Below are 17795 nucleotides of genomic sequence, written 5' to 3'. Positions count from 1 at the left end.
TCAGTCAGCTGGAGTCAATATTTCCCTTGAAGTTTTGCTTTCTTCCACACCCCAAGAAGGTTGCTGTTGTACCGTATTTAAAACAAAAAGGATGAATGCTGCTGCCAACTTTGTCTATTGGAATTTGAAGTGTCTTGAACTTTTAGCCATGACTTTTCTTGTGTAATGAAATAATCTCCTTTATTAGCTTTTGAGACAGCTTATTTTTTACTTGCATTTTTTGCATAGAAATATATTTATGCTTACAATGCTAAACTTACATTTTAAAACTTAAATAAGTGCCATTGCAGATTGATGACTTTATTTAGTTTTAAAACAATTACTTGTGTAGCCTTACATATTTAAGACACATCTACATGCAATAGGGGTTGAATAATTATGACATGGCAGTATGTTTTTAAAAATCCTGCTATTTAAAAATATTAGGTTATATATTCACACTATGACTTTGAATGTCACTCAACTGATATAGATGTAAAGATAAAAAATTCTGGGTCATCAGAAAAGCTTACCCTTTATATCCTTACTGTCTTAGGGGGGTTGAATAATTTCCATAGCAACTGTATGGTTGTTGGGCTCTGCGATTTGCAAAACACAGGCTGGGGTTTGCGGGGTGGATCACCAAACCACAGCCTTAAAGCCCAGGGCACCCCGGGCAGTCAAGGGCCTCTGGGCACTGGCCCCATTGGCCCAGTCACACCATCCATGCTCACATATATGATGTTCTGTTTTGAGGCACTTTATTTGACAAAAATACCTCCTGTGTTGTGTTTTGGGCTGTGTTGTAAGGATCTGTATAAATCACTTAATTTAATTAAAACAAACAAACAAAACAATGCTGTACAATGTAAAAAAATTACACATAATTTAAAGGGATCTATTGTTGGCATTTACTAGAGGTTAGATGGGCCATCGACATGATGGACGGTTACAGAAAGTGATTTGTACCTTCATAACATGGGATAAGGGGCTGTGACTTGCCCTGCAGAGTGGCTGGGATGATGGAGCAGTAGCCATGGGGGAGTATATGCTCCGATTCATAGTATACATTCTTCCAGCGGTGAGCACAGGCCTGCAGACAATAAAAGAGAAGGATGATGGCTGAGATGCATGTGGCATATAATGTCTCTGTAATGTAGATTCCTGCTCTGCATACTCTGTTCAATCTCTTAACTAACTTCATGAGGTGCATATGGAGAAGCTTTTCAAACAGTATTGAAGGAGTTCACATACATGCTGGACACTTTATATTTGTCTATAAAACTAATTTCAAGCATTTAAGCTTAAGCCTTTAGATCGTAAAGTCTTTAAGATCATGTCTGTGTCAAACTCTTGACTGTTAGTACATCTGTATAAAAATTAATAAAGGAATTGTAAATGCACCAATAAATAAACAGGATACACACAAACAGACAGACCGAAGAGTAAAAAGACAAGACTCTCTTCTTCTCTTTATCCCAAAACCAAATTAACTTTTGAGACATAAACATAAGTCAGAGCCAAGTCTGACCACTGCCGTGAATCTAACCTGTTCGGGATGTGGGGGCTGGTGGTTTTAGGGAGCTGAGCATCTTCATTCAAACATCTCAGATCTCAGCAAAAACGTACACTTCCTGAAAGTAATGCAACTGCTAAAATAGTAAGGCAGCATAAATAGTGGTAAAGTTCTAAGTAAGCTTAGGTTTTTCGCTTTGGATCTATGTAAATTAAATGCTGCATCATTATGGAAGCCTTGGAGTGCCAATTAAAAAAAAGAATGACTAAATAAATTATTGATATGTTAATTTGAAAATAAAAACGTGAATAAACCAATTTTTAAAATAGACAAATAAATAGATGCATTTAAACTAGTTTATTTAGTTAATGTTTAAAAATATATTTATATTTAACAATTAAACTGTGCAAAATAAATAATGTATTTACTTCATGTTTAAAATGCAAGTAATTGTAACAACAGCAGCAATGGTGATGATTGACCATTAAATTCTGATACGCTTTGCATTTGTTTCTTGTCTGCAGACTTCAAAGAGCACATAAACTACACATACTTCCATCAATAACCATCCAATGACAGGCCGTCTTACATCTACTTCGATTGGCACGTGGGAGAGGGGGTGTCTAAAAACGAATTTTATTGGTCGCTCCCGCAAATGAACAGTTCAGTGGCATTTTTAAACTCGATTAATGAATGGAAAAAGACAAGCAATTGACAAATGGAAAAAGCTTCAATAGCATTTTAAACATTAATTAAATACTTGATTTTTAATGCACGATCTGCATTAAATATATAATAAATTTTTTTAAACGTGAATTAAAAAACGAATTTAAAAGTATCAACTTATTTGTCCATTTATAAACTGGTTTATTTATTCACGTTTTTATTTTCAAATTAATAAATTGATTATTTCTTCATTATTTTTTTAATTGGCACTCTATGGTTTTCATTCATCAGAGCCACTTTGTCGTTGACATGACACAGCATGTATCTTGTTTTCATTCGGATGAATGCGATAATGTAATATCATCTTTGTGGCAAAAGATAAATGGCACTTGATTAAGACTACAGGGGAAGCATGGCTTTATAAAATCTCATAAAAAAATGTGGCAATAATGAGATTAATATATGTACTTTAGGTCGACTGATAGTGGATTTTGCCAATACCAATAACTAAGCTGGTTGAATGGGCCGATATCCGATTTATTAATAGTTTTTAAAATATTTTGTTGAATGTTACAAAATTGTCTTAGTCCTGCCTTACTGTGACAGGCACAGACCAGCCCAAAATTAATAAAATCCAAGATGTAGTTTATTGTGCAACCAAAATCTCAATAATAAGCAGAAAAAAATCAGATTTGGGGCAAAACACTGGACTTTTAACTATGAACAATCCAGAAATACATTGGGGACTTTTTATTTTGGAACATCTGTGCATTGTGTATAACACTATAAAGTAAACTTTGTCATATGTTAATAAATACTGTATAAGCTCCTCCTCTGTGTCAGTTATTTATCGGTATTTTCTTGAGCATTCATACAAACCCTTATCTATTACAACTGTTTGGGCAAAGGATCTTAATGAAGATGTGCATGTCTTATTTTCGGATCAGATATGGAGGATGTTTAAGCTGTCTTCAAAGAACCCCAATCATCAAATGATATACTGGAAATTACTACATAGGGTTTACTTGACTCCTATGAAACGTTTCTATATGAATCTATCCTCCTCTCCCAAGTGTAATCTTTGTTCTCAAGGATCTCTAGGTACGTACTTGCACTTCTTTTGGGACTGTCCCTCTCTTTCACCTTTTTGGACCCAGCTCTCTCAGGACTTATCTTATCTGTTGGACTCTGATATTTGTTTGACCCCACACCATTTTTTTTAATGACTTAAAGGACCTAACCTTATCCATTCAACAAAGACATTTACTGTTAGCCGCTCTCACAGCAGCAAAAAAAATGTTAGTTAACCGTTGGAATCCCCTCACACAATGGACAGACGAACATGGACAGTGTCTTTGCTGGATATTATATTGATGGAACTCTCAACTTCTCGTATGCATGGATCCAATGTTAAGACTGTGAATTTATGGCATGCTGCTTTTGATAGTGTATCAACCTTTTTAACATCCACGTAATTTATTTATTTCTTATTTATTTTATTAATATTATTATTTATTTATTATTTTTTATTTTAATGGAGTCTACATTCTATGTTTGGATTTTATTGTTATTTTCTTGAAGTCTACCAGGGGTGGGGTGGGGTGGGTTCTAGATTTGTATAGTTCCTTTTTGCTTTGTATTCTCTTGACTTTAAAAAAGAAAAAAACTCAATAAACAGTTGTTAACAAAAAAAAATAAAAAATACTGTATAAGCAGTCATTTATCAACATTAGATCATTTATCAATAATAATAATAATAAAAACTTTCGGCAACTAGTTGCATAGATTTTTGCCAACAACTGCTCAAAAAAGCAACTATCGTGTCGATACATTGGTAAAACCGATAGCTTCATGAGCACGTTTTGCATTGGAAAAAGCATTGGATTGTCAATTGGACATTGGGCTTTCAAACAATGTATATTTGTCCCACCTGAAAGCCCAGCTTCTGTATATGATGATAGAGCTTGTGCATATGATGAACAGTGATATACATGATTGACAGTGTATAAAATGTAAAAACAAAACTGTCAAGTACAGAGTGTCTTGCGGCTCAGAGATACACGCATTATTTGCAATCTGACACAACATACTTATTTCAGCTTTCATAATATATATATATTTAAGCAATATCACACTATGAGCAAGAGTGCTATATGGCCCTACATCAGCACTGCTGTGATTCAGCCATAGGTAATTACAGCAGTGCTGATGCAGGGCCATATAGCACGACTGCGAGTGTTCATTGAACAGTTCAATGAACAAGTACATTTTTAAAAATTAGGAAAAACTGAGTACATTCATAAAAAGAGCATTTGTGCATGGAACTACTTTATTACGCAATGGATCAGAATCTGCCATTGCAGGTTAAAAACAAATGATGCGTTCCAAGCCTCCGTTACTCCGAAACTTGAAATACAATAGTCTGTGCTTCCCCACATTTTATTGAATAGCACCAGTTGTCACTGGTATACATGGTAAAATAGATGTACTGTAAGAAAGAAAATACAATCACAATTAAGTAAGCAAATAAAAGCAAAGAAGATGACACAAGAAATCTAATCGGTTGGATTTTAATGCCAATTATTCAAATGATGTAAGTCAATCATTCATGTCCATAGCACAAACGGTGCTGGACGAGATACACATCAAAGTTTAAGTATGAGCAACAGCTAAATAAATACTTGCCTTAGCAAGCACAACTAATAACACCAAAAGTAACACTGAAACAAACTTCCGAAACAGAATTAATTTAGTCATTCTCTCAACAGAGCAACATGGAAAATGTCAAGCAGATCACCCCACCGACAATCTAAAACACCTGTTTTCCTCATTAATACTGTCCTGTAATTATACTCTGTAAACTGTCCTTCCCCTCTTTTATCTCAAGTCAAATCCCTCGTCTCTGAGGGTTAATAGTGGGTTGAGGAGCTCAAGATTGTGGTGAAAGCAAATTACCACCAAAACACAGTTCAGCTTCCTGTTTTTTTCTGCATCTGCATGCTAGAAACAGCATAACAGCATAACAGCTCTTTCAAGGGCCAATGAGATGAACAATACAGGCACATAGATTCATACAAACACTCACACATGATGTCAGATGACTATCTGGCAGTGTGTTGTGTTACGAAACACTATGAGTTTGTTTTGCTGTGTCAAAGCTCAAAACAGTCTGTCCTACTGTACTGGAGGCATTACCACAAACCAAAAACGATCTGCATTTGATAACCATCTCAGCTGAGATGTTCGCTAAAACAGCCTTGCTAAACATGACAAAACGAATATTTATCAAATGAAACCTCCACCCACTTCTCTGGCAGCCAGTATTGGGAAACACACGAGACAGACATTATGAAATAAGTAATGCTAAACTAAATAAAGAATGTGTCTGAGATGCGTGTCGTTCCCTGACAGTCATCATGGAGTCCTGGCCTAATCATGATCCTGTGCATGCTGAGAGCTGAGTGAAAGCCGCCACATCTGCCAAACAGCCCTATATGACATGCCTTTCATGTAAACGTGACTCCGTTCCAATAAAGCCATTTGTTGCGGTGGGGCTCACGTGAGGTATATGCGCACACGCACATTGTAAACACATGTATGTATACCTATAAAAAACTCATACAACACGCCTCACTGAACATATATTGGCCTTCAGGCTGTGGAATAAAGATATTTTCGATTTGCTCATATATTACTGTAAAATGTATTTGACTCAGTACATCTAACATATCTGTTACATGAAGAGCTTGAAGCGGGTTGACCATCCAACCAGCTGTGCAATAGTCAATACGGCATAAGCCATGTTTGAAGACTTGGTCAATTAGACCATAGAGCGCAAAAGTGCACACCCACTTTTTCAGCCATCTTAGTTCAAACCAACCAGCTCTGAGGAGAATTACAATACAAACTTTTGAAACAATACATTTTAAGTTTATTGCAAATTATTCAGATATATGCAAGTATAAAAGTAGTTTGAGAAAGTATAAAAGTACAGTATAAAGTATAAAATTATAGAAAGTATAAAGTATAAAAATTGTCTCATTAATGGCTTTCACGATTAATTGTCATATAAATTGTCATATTTCTTAAGGTGTGCTTGTTTTCTGCATGTGTGCTTCATATAGTCATTTTTACACATTTAAATAAATCAAATAATAAAATATGGACGCATGAGCATGACATGAAAAGAATGTCTTAAATATCAAAATATTTATAAATACTTAAAATATGTCTTTCTTTTTGGTCAGCTTTAGTTTTGGATCATTTTACATTTACACTGTTTAACTCATATTTTACATTATATATATATAATATGTATAATATATATAGTTTTCATACATATGATTTCAAGCAATATAGTATGCAAGATATTTTCATATTTTGTGGTTGATCCTTTTAATCACATTTTAGCATTCTATCAATTTATATGATGACATGAAATTGCATTTTAAATAATGATACAAGCTGTTTTCACTGTTTGAAATTTCATTCAAATAAAAAAAAATTCACAAGGTTGGAGCCTAATGAAAATAGAATTAATAATTATATAATAATTATGATAAAATAGTAATTTATGTGCTACTATATCAAAACTACTACCAAAATTTTTTTAAAAAAGAAAACATTTGACCAAACCCTTGCATAGATTTGTTAAAGATTTGTATTTGTTAAATTCTTTCATATTTACAGTGTTTTCTGAAGTTAAAACATGCCACAATATATGATTGTGCCTTTCAAATATGTATTTACACAATTATTACACTAACACACTACATTTTGTAACATGTTTGTTTATATGCACTTGTGCAATTTACACTGAGTTTACATTGATATGTATAACAAGCACTAAATTGGTACTGTCTCTTTAAGAGATCAGCTCTGCAAGCAGTTTACGGTTGAATGAGCGCAGCGCACATTAACAAAAGGGAATTTGCACAGTGGTTTTTCTCTCATCCGTGCAATGTATGATTCGAAATAATGTTTCTTTTTATCCTGGTAATGCCAGATATGTAGAAGGCTGACAGTACACACCAGTGATAACATGTTGAATTGCATTTTAGATTACAGCTGCAAAATTACAGCATATTACATGGCAGTAGAATTGCGACTATTATTAATAAATGTAAACGTTGGTGTCTTTTATCATATTTTATCATTTGTTAACCTTTGTTTTACACAGCTGAACAAGCCTGTAAATGCAATTGGTTATGTAATGCAAATTATAAAATGTGGTTTAACCTACTCCAACCATTATGTAACCCTGTTACAATATTATTTGCCACCACAACTCTCACAAATGCCAACATTACTAGCATCTTCTGCATAGACATAACTAAATGTCTGCATGTTTGCCTAATCACCATACTTCAGTCCATTTGTCTTTAAAGATGTCACAGATAATTCTGCAAGTGTCCTTGCCTCCTCCAGACCACCCTGATCCAGCCTTTCTGCAAGATGTCTATCATAAACCACCGGAGGCTCTGTGAGAAGCTCAGGACCTCATCACTCACTGCAGGATTCTGCAGGAAAGACATAACGAGGACTTTGCCCTTGAGTCGGACCACCACGACACAACCTGAACCGTAACAAACCCAGCTATCCCCTGCCTCTCAGCCATTGAGAGAAAAACTTGAGATTGGTGCTAATGTGTTGTTTGACTTGTTTGTCCAGTTAAAGCGTCTATTCCAGGGGTCCAGTTTGTCATCACGAGAGAAAAGCCCCACTTCAAAACGGCCTTGCTTTCTCTTGCTGTGCCGAACAGCTGGAGTTGAACAACGCGGTCTTCGTGAAAGATATTTGTAACAATGATGGATTCAGTTTCTCCCCATGTTTTACAAGTCAATGTGGTTTGAATTAAACAACTGCTGAGAAGATTAAAATTTCAGTCGTTAGAGGTAGTAAAGAAACAACAATTGTGGAACAAGGGTTGAAATAACATATCCTTGAGATTGTTTTTATTACACAAGTCCACTGTACTCATACTGCCACGAATGTTGCCCATAATTACCTGCTGAATGAGTCTTTTATCTTCACATATCATGTAAATAACGTTTTGAACATGTTTCCTCTTTAGTCTGCACTCCCAATGTAAACACTGCCTACATGTTCTATGTAAGAATGGAATAATAAGCAAAAAGCCAACCAAAAGAGGTTGTGCATTACAATGATTTTACCATGGTAAAGGGGGGTTATTAGGCAAAGTTTAATGCAAAGCCTTTGCCTTTTACTACACAATGGCAACAGTTGATGCACGTAGAATCAGCAGACCAAAGAAGACAATGGAAATCAAATATATACTTAGAGCTAGATGAGTTATATCAGAAGAAAACATTCATGTTGATTATACTTTTACATTCTCATATAGACTATATTTTCATGATTGCTCATTCATCGAATGTGCAATAAAGTTTTACATGTATTCATATTAATATTATGAACTAACGAGAAGCTATGTAGAACGTTTCCAGTGACAAGCAATTAGTCTGTCCACTCTGAATGTGAAAATGCTGCATGAGTGACAAAATAACAGCCAATCAGAAGATATTTGATGTTTAATGTACTGTTCTGTGAAGAAGAATTTTGGACCAATGAGATTTCAAAGTGGGTGGGGCTATCCAAAGTGACAGGTCATAAAGAGAAACAAAGCAATTAACAGAATGTCCTGTTGCTCTTTGCATATTGCAGCGTGACTCAAATTTGCAAAAAACTAAAATTTACTGTACATGGAAGAGATGGCTCTCATCACATTATCACACCTGGTTTAGACATGCGATAATAGTCGTAAAAACAATTCTAACACCAAGTAACACAAATAGGTGTGTGTGTGTGTTTATTTTCCAACAGCTTTGAACTCGACTAATATTTAATATATAACATTTATACATTTGTCAGATGCTTTTATCCAAAGCCACTTACAGTGCATTCAATGTATAAGCCTATTATAGGACTTCCTGTTACTGACGGCACAGCACGCTGCACAAGAGTTTGTTTGTGGCCTGCTTAGCACTGCTTACTCTCATACGTTCAGCGTTATAGTCATCGTTCATAGTTATCCTTTGTCATTTTACCGCATCGTTCATAGTTATATCCTTTGTCATTTTACCGCGTTTCAGATTCTTCCGCTTTTTCTCCCGTTTCATCTGCGTGTATTTTACAGGTTGCTGCTGACACCTAGCTAGAGTCTGTGTTTGTAGCCTTTAATCCTTAAACATCTGCCATTTTTAAGCACGCATCAGGTCTTCCCGTATTATTCTCTTATCGGGATTGAACTGCGCACATATTCCACCTGCATCCGCGTTCTATTTTTATCGCGATTAAACTGCGTGTATTTTTTCAGCGCGCACCCGTTTTTTCTCCTCTGCGGTACACAGATTACTGCATCGATCTCAAAGCACCACTTACCAAGAACAACCACCACCAACAACAAACAATTTTGTGAGGGATTCAAATCAACCTCAAAACCCTCACCGCTCAGGAACAACGAACAATTTGCGGTAAGTCATGGCATCGGCTCATGTTATTTGTTCATGCATTGCATGTCACATGTTTAAAATAGCCTCCTCCGTCAGCAGTGAGGGATTCACTTGTGATAAATGTAAGGAATTAGTCAGGCTGACGGAGAAGGTTAATGAGTTAGAGACTCGCATCCGAACGCTAGTAGAGGTCAGTGAGAAAGAGAAGCCGGTAGATACTGTTTCGGATGCGGGCAGTACAGAGAGCAACACACACACTTTGGTTCCGCTATAGAGCCCCTGCAGCAGGGCATTTGGGTGACGTCTCGGCGGCATACTCGTTCAGCAAAGAGACACCACTCTCCCGTTCCTGTTAGGGTTTCCAATAAATTCTCCCCACTCAGTGATACACCCACTGAGAATCATATTGAAAGAGCCCTTGTTATCGGTGATTCTATTGTAAGGAACGTGGAAATAGAGACTCCAGCCACTATTGTTAATTGCATTTCGGGGCCAGAGCGTCTGACATCAAATCAAATTTACAAGTGCTGGCTAATGCTAAACGTAGATTTTCTAAAATTGTTATCCATGTCGGCACTAACGATGTCCGGCTTCGCCAGTCGGAGATCACTAAAGATAATGTTAAAGAGGTGTGCAAATTTGCAAAAACGATGTCAGACACTGTAATATGCTCTGGTCCCTCCCTGCTCATCGTGGTGATGAGGTTTATAGTAGATTAGTGTCACTGAATGGCTGGATGTCTGAGTGGTGTCTGCAGAATAAAATAGGATTTATAGACAATTGGAAAAGTTTTTGGGGTAGACCTGACCTGCTAAAGAGAGACGGACTCCATCCCTCCAGGGAAGGTGCCGCTCTCCTCTCTAGTAATTTGGCTCATAGACTTAATAATGATATTAATTGACTAAATGGGGCCCAGGTCAGGAAGCAGACAAACTGGTTAATCCGAACATCTGCTAGCTGCCATGAGACGTCACACAGGTCACATAAACTACAACACATAGAGACTGTATCACCTAGATATCTCATAGAGACTGTGTCTGTTCCCCAAACTACCAAACACAATACCCTCACTAAATCATTTAGAAAAAATTTGATTAAGGTCAAACTTGAACAAAACAAACAAATTAAAAATAAACATCATATAAAAATAGGGCTACTAAACATTAGATCTCTTGCTACCAAAGCACTAATTGTCAATGAAATGATTACAGATCATAGATTGGATGCACTCTGTTTGACTGAAACCTGGCTTAAACCGGATGAATATATTAGTTTAAATGAATCTACTCCCCCAGGTTATTGTTATAAACATGAACCTCGTCTGAAGGGTCGAGGAGGAGGTGTTGCTACAATTTACAGTGAAGTTTTTGGTGTTACTCAGAGGACAGGATATAAATGTAAGTCTTTTGAAATAATAATGCTTAATGTGACACCGTCAAATACAAATATAAATAAAAAATCTCTGTCGTCCTTTACCCTTGCTACAGTGTATAGATCATCCGGGCCTTATTCAGATTTCCTTAGTGAATTTGCAAATTTTTTATCAGATCTTGTAGTTACTGTAGATAGAGCCTTAATTGTTGGTGACTTCAACATTCACATAGATAATGAAAATGATACATTGGGATTAGCATTTATCGATATTCTCAACTCTCTTGGAGTCAGACAAAATGTAACAGGACCAACTCATCGCCATAATCATACGCTAGATTTAATTCTTTCATATGGAGTTGATGTTGATAATATAGAAATTCTGCAGCAGAGCGATGACATCTCGGATCATTACCTCGTCTCTTGCATACTGCAATCAGCTAATGTTACTCAATCTACACCATGCTATCGTTCAGGTAGAACTATTCTTTCGACCACTAAAGATGACTTAACTAATACTCTTCCAGATCTATCTCATATACTCAATAAACCCCAAAGCCCAGAAGAACTTGATGAAATAACAAAAAATTTAAATGCAGTCTTCTCTAGCACCCTTGATGTTGTCGCCCCACTTCGATTAAAGAAAATTAAAGAAATAAGCCCTGCACCATGGTACAATGATCACACTCATGCTCTCAAGAGAGCAGCTCGGAAAATGGAGCGCATGTGGAAAAATACAAAATTAGAAGTATTTCAGGGTGCATGGAAGGATAGTGTCTGTAGCTACAAACACGCACTCAAAGCTGCCAGGTCAGCATATTTTAGTAAACTCATAGAAAATAACCACAACAATCCTAGATGTTTATTCAGTACTGTGGCTAAATTGGTTAGGAATAAAGCCTGATATTACGTCACAGCTCAAGAGTAATGACTTCATGAATTTCTTTACAGATAAAATTGAAATAATCAGAAAAAAAATTGGAATTATGCAATCATCTGTCATAGCACCTCAGAAAACAGTGTCGAATAATTTCCCTCATGTACAACTTCAATCCTTCGCTATCATAGGTCATGAAGAGCTAACAAAACTTATCGAAACATCAAAAGCCACAACTTGTTTGTTAGATCCTATACCAACTAAGCTCTTAAAAGAGGTATCTCCTGTAATATCAGCACCTCTTCTTAATATCATTAACTCCTCGCTATGCTTAGGACATGTCCCAAGAAACTTTAAAATGGCAATTATCAAACCGCTAATTAAGAAGCCACAACTTGATCCTGGAGAACTTGCTAATTATAGACCGATTTCAAATCTCCCGTTTATGTCAAAAATACTAGAAAAGGTAGTATCCTCCCAAATATGTTCATTTCTACAGAGAAATAGTATATATGAAGAATTTCAATCAGGATTTAGGCCTCATCACAGCACAGAGACTGCACTTATCAGAGTTACAAATGACTTGCTCTTATCATCTGATCGCGGCTGCATTTCTCTTCTAGTGCTTTTAGATCTTAGTGCTGCATTCGACACGATAGATCACAACATACTCTTGAATAGGCTGGAGAATTATGTTGGAATTTGTGGAGTGGCATTAGCATGGTTTAGGTCATATTTAGCAGACCGCTACCACTTTGTCTATTTAAATGAGGAATTGTCAAACCAAACAAAAGTAAAGTATGGAGTGCCACAGGGATCAGTTTTAGGGCCTCTGCTTTTCTCCATGTATATGTTTCCCCTGGGAGATATTATCAGGAATCGTGGAATACGTTTCCACTGCTATGCTGACGATACACAACTTTATATTTCTTCAAAACCTGATGAGATTTCACAATTCTCAAAATTAGCAGAGTGTATCAATGAAATAAAAGATTGGATGGCCAGAAATTTCCTTCTACTCAATTCTGACAAAACAGAGGTTTTAATTATTGGACCAAAAAACTCTAAAAATAAGCCACTAAAATATAATTTGACTCTAGATGGATGTACTGTTACATCATCTTCAACAGCGAAGAACTTAGGTGTTATATTTGATACCAATCTGTCCTTTGAAAATCAAATTACAAATGTTTGTAGAACAGCATTCTTCCACCTAAGAAATATTGCTAAATTAAGGCATATGCTCTCGGTTGCTGATGCCGAAAAACTAATTAATGCGTTCATGACCTCAAGACTAGATTATTGTAATGCATTACTGGGAGGATGTCCAGCAAGTTCAATAAATAAACTTCAATTGGTTCAAAATGCAGCAGCCAGAGTGCTAACGAGAACCAAGGAATATGATCATATTAGCCCCATTTTATCATCGTTACATTGGCTACCTGTTAAATTCTGTATTGATTTTAAAATTCTGTTAACTACGTACAAAGCTTTGAATGGTCTATCTCCGCAGTACTTAAGTGATCTTCTAACACGCTATATTCCAACACATTCATTAAGATCGCAAAATTCTGGCCTATTAATAGTTCCTAGAATATCAAAATCCACAAAAGGAGGAAGATCCTTTTCATATTTGGCTCCTAAACTATGGAATAATCTCCCAAACACTGTTCGAGATGCAGACACACTCTCTCAGTTTAAGTCTAGACTAAAGACTCATCTATTTAGCCAGGCATACACCTAATTTATCCCACAATTAGGCTGCTTTAGTTGGGTCTGCCGGAACCAGAAACCAGAAACATTGAGCATGATCTCTAACTCTGCAACAAATTCAATGGCATCTACGCTTACATCTTTTTATTTGTTTCCCTGTCTCAACCTCGGGACTCCTATCCTGAAGTCACCAGAACCGGCTGGATCCAGCACCAATCCTGCTTCATGTTGGACTCCACTGCTACATGTCGCAGAATGATGACGACTAAATGCAGCCGGTGCCAGCCAAACATCACTTCAATCTATTATGACGGACTTCAGAGGATGAAATTATGCCAACTCCAACCTGCATCACCTCGGTCTATTTATGGACTACGATCCTGAACTGAAATGCTTAGACTAACAATTGCCAACAAAAGCCTTCATCAGCCAATTAACAAGGACAATTGCATCTATGTGAACTTTTGCAATTAATCAAGATGGACTTCAAAGACTTTGGTCATTAATCTTACAGTTCAAACACAATCTATGTTTAATCAATGACCCTTATCACTTAGTTTAATAATTTTAAACCATGATTTTACCTATACATAATTAATATTTTCATTATATTCATAATGTTAGCCAGAGGGGAACTGGCCCCCACAGTGAGTCCGGTTTCTCCCAAGGTTATTTTTCTCCATTAATCTACATCTTATGGAGTTTTGTGTTCCTTGCCACAGTCGCCTACAGCTTGCTCACTGGGGTTATTAATACAATTATCATTTAATTATTTATAAACACTATTAAAATTTGTATTTTATCTAAATTACACAATGATGATTAATCGACTTTATAGACATTACAGTTCTTATCGTCTGTTAATGCTAATATTCTGTAAAGCTGCTTTGAAACTATGTGTGTTGTGAAAGGCGCTATACAAATAAAATTGACTTGACTTATTATAATCGATATGTGTGTTCCCTGTGATCCCTCCAACCTGTGATCTTGGCGTTGCTAGTTGAGCTAGAGGAACCGAAACACAGTTTGTAAGCAACACCAACAGAGTGAGGAAGACATTGCCATTTAGTTTTTTGTTTTGTGACGAAGCTTACCAGAATTTTGCCATTGGGTTTGTCCTGTCGTGCCAGACTGACCCCCATCCACTCATTGTTCCTGTCACCTTGACACGTTTTCCCGCAAGACTCTCTCTGCATATTTCCTAGAGTAAGAAAAAAGAACATTACTGTAGCCAACAGACAAACATATCTATCTGTAAAGAGAAATAAATCAAATTAATAAAGAAAACTTTTCAGACAGTCAATGTTAGAGACGGTCTAATGTGCAGGAATATAGACCAGGAACCATACTCGTGTCGTTCGGTTACAGACACAACAAAAGTGTTTTGTGTAAGTTAAATGAATCTCGTGTATCAAATGTGAAGATATGAAAGTTTAGATCTCCAGAATATACTTGTGCCATTACTTGAAGAATCATTAATTCTATACATTCTATTTTTGGAAAAATTAAGAGGAAGAAATAACCCTTAAATATTAATTCAGAGAGAAAAGATGTGAGTAAACACACAATCTATGTTAAACAAATCAGGAGCACAAAGGTAGGAATAACCTTCTAAACACTGTTTAATGCACCATTGTTGCCTGAAATGACCATCAATGCCATGCAAAGCAAATGTAGACTGTTTAAGCAGGATGCTCTGCATGCTAACTTATCTAAAAATATAAATACCATAGTTCCAAAGCAGCTTCACAGAAAATCAGCTGTAATGTCATAAAAACATGAATAACAAAATACTGCTAGAAACATAAACAATTTCATAAAAAAAGAGCTGATTTTCTATTGCTTGGTATTATTTAAAATTTCACAACTAGGGCCCACTGTCCACATATGAGGACATACCTTTTTAGGATTTTCTTTTTTTTTTTTGCATGTTTATTAGGTGCTACTTGTTACAAATCAAAAAGGGAAATTAAAAATGCACACAGCAGTCACACTCGGGTCTCAGGAGGTTAATAAAAATAAACCATTATCTGGTGTTTGAAGAAACAGAGAAAAATCGAGGTACTGTAAATTAACTTCCAAGCAGAACATTTTTATTGCCCGTCATTTCCAATCAAGCTGTAATTTTGTCCGATTATGCAAAAAGTAAATCAATATTTTTAATTGTATTGTAAAATAATATTTAATTGTGTGTCCTGTAGTGCAAAAATAAAATAAAAAAATACTGAGTGAAAAAAAAGTTTTAAATAGACTTTATTTTCTCATAGTCACTGGTGCTAAAAGTGACTGAAGATGAAGAAACACTGATTAATGGGGGGCCTGGGTTGCTCAACGAGTATTGATGCTGACTACCACCCCTGGAGTTGCGAGTTTGAATCCAGGGTGTGCTGAGTGACTCCAGCCAGGTCTCCTAAGCAACCAAATTGGAACGGTTGCTAGGGAGGGAAACCTCACATGGGGTAACCTCCTCGTGGTTGCAATTAGTGGTTCTCGCACTCGATGTGGCACGTGTTAAATGTGCGTGGATCGCGGAGAGTAGCATGAGTATCCACATGCTGTGAGCCTCCGCGGTGTCATGCACAGTGAGTCACGTGATAAGATGCATGGATTGATGGTCTCAGAAGCGGAGGCAACTGAGACTTGTCCTCCGCCACCCGGATTGAGTTGAGTAACCATGCCACCATGAGGACCTACTAAGTAGTGGGAATTGGGTATTCTAATTTGGGAGAAAAGAGAATAAATAAAAAGAAAAATAATTAAAAAAGAAAAAACAGAAACACAGATTCATTTTCATTAAACTTATCTCAAAAGGTATGTACATTACCTAGAGCTCAAAGTGGTGATCATGAACATATAGGTAGTTATCACCCATTAGAAACAAGAATATTATATTTTTGAGATGTTACATGTTCTATTTAGCTTCTTTTTTTTGTCATGAATCTGTTGAAAAGAGATAATTTATGAGTGAGGCATGCTATCCGTGTAGGGAGTTTATCCAAACATAAGGGTCAGCTTTAATGTATGTATCAGCATTCAACGACTGCGGCCCCTGCTCTGAGGGGCAAGTGGTGATTGTCCACAGGAGACAGACAGAGTGATGGCTCCCGGGACAGTGGCTGTTTTCTTTGGCTCTGGTTATTTTCTCTTCTTTCTCTTTAGCAGACTGACAGCATCAGTGCAGAGACTCGCAGACTGAGACTATGGAATTCCCGACTGAACTCTGATGCCTGTTCAACTCCCATCCAGCTTCAGTATGACTGATTTAAGCAATGCAAAACCACTAAACTTCACATCAGCCCTGAGCTGTAAGAAAGTGTGTGTCTGAAGTTCTGTTTCAAAATCGTCCATGCTTTCTATGGCCTACATGGGCAGCTCCAGTCTAAGGCATCCTTACATCACTGAACCAGTGACTTATCTGAAACACTCTTCAAAGGGTAAAAATCATCTCAGCTAACAACGCCATTCTCTAAAATGCATAACAATACACAGCAAACACAAATATTAGGTAAAATGATGTCATATAAATTAGAATGGACAATTTTATTGACATTTTTCACTATTAACATACAATAATACAATATAGTGTATATTTCCTCAGTGTTAAATTGATCTGGCTCTTCCTTAACTCCTGTCCCAAGAGCAATCAACCTTGACGATCAAAAGCAACGACAGCGAGCGCATTGCTTTCATCCTCACCCTCGGTCACTGCCTGTTTCCTAGACTTAGTCATACTCTTCCTCGGAGAGACCGGCTATAGGCCATACCCTTTCTGTCCTGTTCACAAGCAGGAGAACCCAAACCTCAGGGCCAACACAGATGCAAACTCAAACATGTCTGTTACAGAAATGGCCAGGGGAACCGGGTTGAAGATCTGACGAGATGTTGACATTGTAAGGAACATTCCTTGCACCTTCACATTTGAAGTGATTGCCAACGACAATATCTAAAGTGTTGGCTAGCTAATGACCATAATAAAGCTAAATGTTATCACAAGTTTGTAGGTACATTTTTCAATATTAACTTCTGTAAATGATTGTTCCAGGTTGAGTACATATTCAGCTCAACCTGTCTCTCGATTATAAAAATGAAAAGAAAAACAAAAAACACGGGTTACAGAGAGGCACTTACAATGGAAGTGAATAGGACCAGTCCATAAAGGTTAAAATACACACTGTTTCAAATGTATAGCCACAACATGTAA

At 36.6% G+C, this 17795-nt stretch overlaps 1 protein-coding gene across 2 annotated transcripts in view; it reads right to left on the bottom strand.

Annotated features, from left to right (window-relative positions):
- Positions 1-17795, bottom strand: part of LOC127617575 (integrin alpha-9-like) — a 116595-nt gene that overhangs the window by 88875 nt on the left and 9925 nt on the right. For both annotated transcript variants that reach the window (XM_052089554.1, XM_052089555.1), the window contains exons 3-4: positions 14689-14795; positions 949-1072 (exon numbers count right to left, since the gene is read on the bottom strand). In XM_052089554.1, the coding sequence (XP_051945514.1) occupies positions 949-1072; positions 14689-14795 (231 nt within the window). The remainder of the gene's footprint in view (positions 1-948; positions 1073-14688; positions 14796-17795) is intronic.

The sequence above is a fragment of the Xyrauchen texanus genome, chromosome 24 (assembly GCF_025860055.1).
Source record: "Xyrauchen texanus isolate HMW12.3.18 chromosome 24, RBS_HiC_50CHRs, whole genome shotgun sequence".
NCBI classification, from domain to species: Eukaryota; Metazoa; Chordata; class Actinopteri; order Cypriniformes; family Catostomidae; genus Xyrauchen; species Xyrauchen texanus.
The sequence above is the reverse complement of the archived record's forward strand: the minus strand, read 5'-3'. Positions and strand labels throughout refer to the sequence as shown.